This window comes from Poromitra crassiceps (genome assembly GCF_964638095.1).
Source record: "Poromitra crassiceps genome assembly, chromosome: 10".
NCBI classification, from domain to species: Eukaryota; Metazoa; Chordata; class Actinopteri; order Beryciformes; family Melamphaidae; genus Poromitra; species Poromitra crassiceps.
The window spans coordinates 22,547,744-22,555,243 of NC_139631.1; the positions used below are offsets into that span (position 1 = coordinate 22,547,744).

Consider the following 7,500-nt stretch of genomic DNA (forward strand, 5'->3'; position numbering starts at 1 on the left):
TTCTTTGAAACTAATTGGTGATTTGGATATGAACCATGGATTTGAACATTATGACCTTACCATTTGGTTGCGAAGGGGCATAATAGGATCCGAAGCTAAGAGTGGTTGGGCCGCTCCCGTTCATCTCTGAGACCTTGAGAAGGGCATTAATCCAAAGAAAAACATTACAATGCAATGTAATAAAAACTGGATTACATTAGAAACGGTTTCAACACCACTCCATGGCTGGAAATGACTTGTGATGCATCACATTTCCACAGGGAGGAGCACTTGTACATTGAATTCTATGGAGCCAGTGCAGCATGTCATGGACACAGAATCCAAGAGATAGCTTGCCTTGAGCTCGGGCGGCAGTCTTGTGGACCGAAAGGGACTCAGAGGAGGGGTCGGGAGCCCGGGGGAGATGACCACCTCCTGGATCAGCTCTGGAGATGTTAGGAACTGCTGCTGATCAGAAGGAACGCCGTCCGCTGAGAAGACCATCTGGGAGCCATTTGGATGGTCCACCACTTCCACACGTTGCTAAACGAAGAGGAAGTGAGAAGTATGGATCAGCAAAAACAATGTGTGAACTTTCGCTCGCGTCCTGCCGTGTCCTCCTGTTGTCCCTGGGTAAACACCGCTCGCTCGGGGAGGTCATGTGAACTTGTTAGCAACGCAGCTATTCTCTCTAGAGAATAACTGGCCTCTGCACTGATGAAAAGGCCCCTAATTTATTTAAAGCAGGAGCAGTGGGAGGTGCTGTTCCACCCACTTCATCATCTCTCTTGCCGCGACTGCAGAAAGGCTTCATTCAAGGTGCAGAGCGGGGGCACTGAAACAGGAGAGGCCCATTATGAGCCCATTAACTACCTATTCACCAGGCCTGCCTATTCTCGGGCCGGGGGGCGGACCTGGGGCCAAAGGGTTTGGGGAAGGGGGGCGGAGCCAGGGCCAAAGGGTTTGGGGACGGGGGGCGGAGCCAGGGCCAAAGGGGTTGGGGACGGGCGGCGGAGCCGGGGCCAAAGGGGTTGGGGAAGGGTCGTTGATGTCAACCTCAAAGTCCAGCAGTGCTAGAGATGGTCTGAAGCCCTCTGGTGCTCCTGTGGTCTCCATAGTGATCGTTCCAGCCCTCTCACATGAGGGCCAGCCTACCTCATGGTTTTTGTGGCCAGTTAATAATAAAATAGTATTACTTTTAATTTCACACGTTTAAAAGTGTGTCCTTGTCAAAGCTATCTGAAGATAACATCATGCCTTATCAATTATATGTAAATGCCTTTACCTGAGACTGCATGTGATCTGTTATGGTCCTTGTGTCAGATATAAAATTCTTGCAGCCAGCATCAAACGTATCTGCAAAGAAAACGTGCCATCAGTGTTTTTATACCTTTTATGAAGAGAAATTCAACAATCACTTATCAGTAATTCTTAACAGTAATGCCAGACAAATTATTCCTATCAGGTGGGATATCCATCATCATCATCATCAGTATATAAATGGGAGCTAGGGCTCTGTTTGTTTGTTTGTTTCTCTGTCTGTCTGTCTGTCTGTCTGTCTGTCTGTCCCATGTCCCACTGTAATGTCCTAAATCCCACTGTGACATCATCAGTGATGTCAGAAATCCCAGTGATGTGTGACATCATCAGTGATGTCATAAATCCCACTGTGACATCATCAATGATCAGTGATGTCACAAAAAAGAAGTGGGAGTCTGGCTTCAGACCCTCATCTTCAGCCATGGACAGCTGAATGTTGCCAGCTCCAGGACATGTGATCCAGCATCCCTGAAGTATGCCATCAAGAAGCAGCCAGGGCGAGGCCACGCAGTGGGCGAGCTGCGTATGCGAGCTGCAGGGCCAGCTGGGCGAGCCTAGGAATCGAGTGCGAGATCCCTAGTATTAAAAAAAAATCATCACTGATGACATCATCACTTCACATTGTCTATAATGAAAAACATTTATCATCTATTAATCTTATTTCACTGAAGATCTGAAACTGGTCCAAAGAGAAAAAATATTTTGCATTATGTTTGTGTATCTTTCAAATCCCTACAGAATGCTGAATCTCAATGCATTTACAGTATACGCAACCGTCCTCATCAGCAGAAGTTTTAACTCTGACTCATTAGTTGGTAGGGCTGTGCCGATTCACTTATCTCCCGATTCGATACTATCACGATACTTGGGTGCCGATTCGATATATATTGCGATTCTTAAGTATTGCGATTCTACGATTATTGCGATTCGATATTACGATTTATTGCGATTTTTGTTAATTTTTTTCTTTTCTTTTTTCAGTTTGTTTGCTTTTTTACACTAGATTAGAACATGGGAAAAGTTGAATCATACACTAGAGACTGTATATTATATATCATGAGTAGGGCTGGGCGATATAGTTAAAAACAGGGGTGGACTGGGATCATAATTCAGGCCGGGCATTAGATACCAAGCAGGCCAGGCCGATATGGGCCGACGCGCGTGAAATTTGGGCCGTTTGAAGCCCAATTTGGGCCGTTTGAAGCTCAATGTGGGTAGTTTGAAGCCCAATTTGGGCCGTTTGAAGCTCAATTTGGGTCTATGAAGCCCAATTTGGGCCGTTTGAAGCCCAATTTGGGCCAAGTCCAATTTTACAATGAGATGCACCCACTTTAACCCTGAAGTGTAATTATTACTTCAGACTAACTAATAAAGTAATAAAACCACTAGTAAACCAGTAGGCAGCGCCTGGCCTGCTGTTCAGTGAGTAGCCTGACTGCAGGCACCAAAAAAAAAAAAAAAAAAAATTTTTTTTTTTTTTTTTTTTTTTTTTGCTTTTGCGATTATCGATTCTGGAATAAAAGATCGATTCAAAAAATCGTGACATTAAAAATCGTGATACTTAGGTGAATCGATTTTTTCTCCCACCCCTATTAGTTGGTTGGGGTTCCAAAAAGTCTCCGCTGTCATAAATCAAATGTTATATTCAAGTGGACTTGACAAGTGTTCCATTATCCGACTTCCCTCGAGCTCTAAAGGAGGAAAGTTAGCATCACCCGCGTTTCCCCGTTACCAAGGAAAAGGCCGTCCAAAACAATGACTGTGACTCACACGCCTCGCGCGTCCCCGTCGCACAGAGGCCAGACTGGAGGGTCTGGATGATGGAGAAAGTCAGCTACTGAAAGCAGAGAGCCGCTCCTCATCAATGGCACCTCTGAGAAGCAGATTAGGCCTGCTGTTTCAACATCAAAGGCACGGAGGAATGAGGGGGAGGCCATTTCCGCTCATGTACGCGGGCAGGCACCTCTCATCTACAGTGGCTAAATGGGCCCATAATAACAGAGTTGGCATGGTAACCACAGATCCGCAACCCTGGCCTCTGCTGCTCCTAACAAATTGTTAAGTGATTCTCTTCTCCGTTCTTCTCCACTCTCTGAGTGTGGTCAAAATTGTTATATCTGCTAATTAAATCTCCATTGAGGTTAAACAATATAGGGTTAATGTAAGGATTAGCTTCTTTTTTGGTGAAAACCATGACGTGTGCTTCTGGCTGTGCAGCCTAGGAGGCCGGGGAGAAAGTAATGAGCGAGTGCGGGCCAGCCTACTACAGGCTGCCTGAGAGCTGTCCAAGAGAACTGGGCCCGATGATGACTTTTCCATGTGGCATCTGCAGCTGAGCATTAGAGTCTATAATCATTGTGGTCAAGCCCACGAAAAACTATGCACTGTGTCTCTGTTCGCTAGAAGACAACACACAGTCCATGCGGTGATAGAATCAATATTCCAGTTTCCAGACAACCATGTCACCCTATCTGAGTCATCATCCCCCAATAAACTGTGTTACATAGAAGGAAAAATATGGGAACCGGAGGATCGCCCCTGTATCAATGGCCTTACTGCTCAGACAGGCACTACAGAGATCATATCATCGCTGAACGCAATCACAATCAGTTCATTATGTATAGAACAATAGCCAGAAATGTAAATGAGCTACATTCAGCTTAAAATGCTTTACAATGTGTTTGACATGCTGCACTCATTAGAAAGGGTATCAGTATGTTGACATTCACTTTAAAGGTCCATTCTAACTGATAACTGGATAACCAGATGCATAATTCATTGGCGTTTTCGACAAATAGTCTTTCCACACGAGCCTGTTTAATTCAAAACTCAAGAAGGGCAAACAATGGAGGTCCTTTTCCACCCACACACTGCTGCCATTCAAACCTCCACAGCAACTACTGGACTTCAAGAAGCTTCCCTCTGGCAACTACTGGACTACAAGAAGCTTCCCTCTGGCAACTACTGGACTACAAGAAGCTTCTCTCTGTTTGCCAAACCCATGTATTTCACAACAGTATAAAGATATTAAAAAAATATTATTAATGAGATACAGAATCAATCAACACTGGCCAACTGCAAAGCCAGTAGCCTACTATAACAACAGCGTTTATCCCGACTCGGGTGACAACAACACACTGAATAAAATATGAATATCGCCCATCATTATATTCCTGTGGGTGTGAATTATTCTGAGACACAGTTCGCTGTATATTGATGTAATAAAAGAGTAATTAGGACAGGAGTAAATGTTATTAGAAAAGTTAAGCCATTGTTGTTGTTACAACATTTTCTTTATTCACCACATCCTTTTAGAGTGCACAGCTGTAAAGGCCTACTGCATAGTATCATCGTGATGAGCAGGCCTGTGCCAAAGGAGTGTCTCCTGTGTCTCTGTGCCTTTGTCTGTGGAGTCTGGGGAGTTAAATCCAGCTGAGAAATATTCCAGCGCTGCACACATTCCCTCTCCATGAGCACCAAACACAAGCCTGCCAAATAAGGTCAAATCGGTGCCGATATCTGAAGTCCCTCACCAGAAGACTGGCTCCCCTGAGGTTTCTCAAAACACCCAATGCATTCTCGTCTCATTACTGCGATTGGACGGCACAGGCAGCTATCACCTCCACATGGACTGGGATCCTGCGGCCGGTGCTGTGTGAGTACCTTGACGCTATCCCTCTGAAATGTGGGTCCTATTAAGCCTTATAGTCAAAGACTATACAAGTTAAATCCCTATTAGGTGAGATAGATGCATAATCACCACCTGTAGATGAGTTTGAGTTTGGATGGAAGAGAAAGCGATGCCATAAAAGGTCCATGTGATCTCATCTCGAAGATGAGCTCAACACAAAGGCACTGAGATGTTTGGTGTGTAAGTTAGACGTTAGACAGATAGTATGCAGAACACCCATTTCCCACCCATACCCACCACATTTCATATTTCTGCCTCACTGAAATCAATTTGTTTTGGAGCATTTTAACCGTGCCATGTGTTTTCCCGTATGTGCCCAGCGGGATGACTGGCTAAACTGGGACAATGGCAGAGGATAATTGAGGACATGATGAGAAATGGGGGTCGGGGAGAGGGGTGTTCTGAAATCACTGTCTGAGCAAGCCTCAGGGAACTCATCTGGTCCATGGAGGAACTGGACCAGATGTTCAGCTCTGAAAACCGAACCAGGAAATGGAATAGTCACAGATACAGCCCACTCCATAAACAACATCATCATCATCATCATCAGCACTATGGTGATACTGTTACGAAAACAAGTTACTTCACTGAGGCATTAGGATGCAGTGGTTTTTCCTCTGAATGGACTACATGAGAAAGCAGGCTATTTATGAGAAGTTGTTGAGCCAGAGCAGACTTAGTCAGCAGCACAGGGTCAGTGAACCTCACCACACCCTGTGAGACAGTGAAATCAATGGGAGGTTTCCACTGCCCAGAATAGCAAATTTGACAAAGAGATAATAAAAAAACAAAAACAACCTGGTCTGCAAATGTGTGGAAATATGAGGCCATTTGTAGGCTACACATTTTTACCAACTTGCCAGTCTGGTGTTTTAATCTCAGCAAGATTTCTGGGAAATTACTCTAGTTCTCATTGAGTGTTGCAACAAGCTGATGATAAATCAAGTTTCTTATTAAATCATTATTCGACAAACTATAGTGACTCTCTCTCCCCTCCTTTGACCCTTCCCAGCTTCCGTAGGAGGAGGTGGAGGAGGAGGACGTGGCCAGGTCTTTCTGGGAAATTACTATAGTTCTCATTGAGTGTTGCAACAAGCTGATGATAAATCAAGTTTCTTATTAAATCATTATTCGACAAACTATAGTGACTCTTTCCCATCCTTTGACCCTTCCCAGCTTCCGTAGGAGGAGGTGGAGGAGGAGGACGTGGCCAGGTCTTTCTGCGACTGGGCTTGCCCTGCGATGACCTTCTTTGACACCACACTGCATTGTTCTCACGAGGAAAAAGAGTGTCAAGACGACCACACAGACCCTAATGAGTAACTGTCACAGTGGTGAACTATGAACTTCTGTGACCTGCCACCAGGAAGGTTATCATCTCTGGTCAGAGGGAGGAATATGCTGTCTCTATATTATCTACAAGTACTGACAATGCAGAACGTGTTGATCCTGAACGTGATATTTGCATGTCGTAAACAGTACGAGCACCACCCTCTGCCTCAGTGTGCAGCAGCATGGTGGAAGGGCCTAGTAGTTAATCATTGACTCCATATGAGCGGACCTAAGTCACCAACAGTACATGAAGGACACCGACCAAAAAACATGTGCTTGTTTGCATAAGGTGGTCATTTTGTTTGGGGAAGCACTGTACATTTGAACATAAACACTCTTACATTGGAGGAAAAAAACATCAAAAAGTGTAAACATCTTATAGTGTGGATGCTATTGCAAACCATAACTACCTACTGGCAGAGCGACCGATGGAGTGGTGAAGTATTATCTAATGTTACTGTAACGCAACAAGTTGCATAAGAGGGTCATAAAACTGAGAGGAGAGGATCGTGCGTGAATAAGTTGTCGGGGCGGTAATAATTACAAGCCCGTTCTAACGACTAAATAAAGCTGGCATTACTTTGTAAATATGTTGAGGTGAGTCACTGAGCAGTTATGTGAGAGATGCGAGAGGTCCGGTAAGGTTGATCGCCGACTCCTGCCGCGCCGCTTCCCCTCTGCAACTTGGCAAATGTGGGAACACAGACGTAGCCCATACAAGGTCCTGGAGCTGCGAGTTTATGATATGCGGTTATTGGGGGATACACACATTTATCAGGAGGGAGCTATTCCACCTCCTTGTATGGTGCTCCCTCAGTCTGAGCCACAGGAGGAGTCGGAGAGTCTGCGTGCTACTTGTCAATGGAGAGGCAATGTGTTTGCAGCAGGACCTGGACAACACTACAGTAAATCACACTTCCCTCTCTGCAGAGGGCCTGCAGTACACAGATGAACAGCAGTGACATTATACAGTATGGCATTTCCCACATATTTTCATGGATACAAATTTCAAAACTTTTCCATGACTTTTCAAGGGTCCATAATAGAATGTCCATGTAACGTGAGGCGGTGACTCTGAAATCAATGCCAGAAGTTATTACTACACTGGCCAAATAGGACACACCTCTTTACATTGGATTTTAGTGCTTCACAGTCGCTGCATCACATTGCATGGAAGC

General features: G+C 44.9%; 1 protein-coding gene across 1 annotated transcript in view; it reads right to left on the reverse strand.

Moving 5' to 3' along the window:
* The window catches only part of sorbs3 (sorbin and SH3 domain containing 3), a 119,983-nt gene that overhangs the window by 12,710 nt on the left and 99,773 nt on the right, over window positions 1-7,500 (reverse strand). Inside the window, 3 exon segments of the mRNA XM_083645338.1 lie at window positions 61-133; window positions 337-522; window positions 1,265-1,335. Of these exon segments, the coding sequence (XP_083501464.1) occupies window positions 61-133; window positions 337-522; window positions 1,265-1,276 (271 nt within the window). The 5' untranslated portion in view covers window positions 1,277-1,335.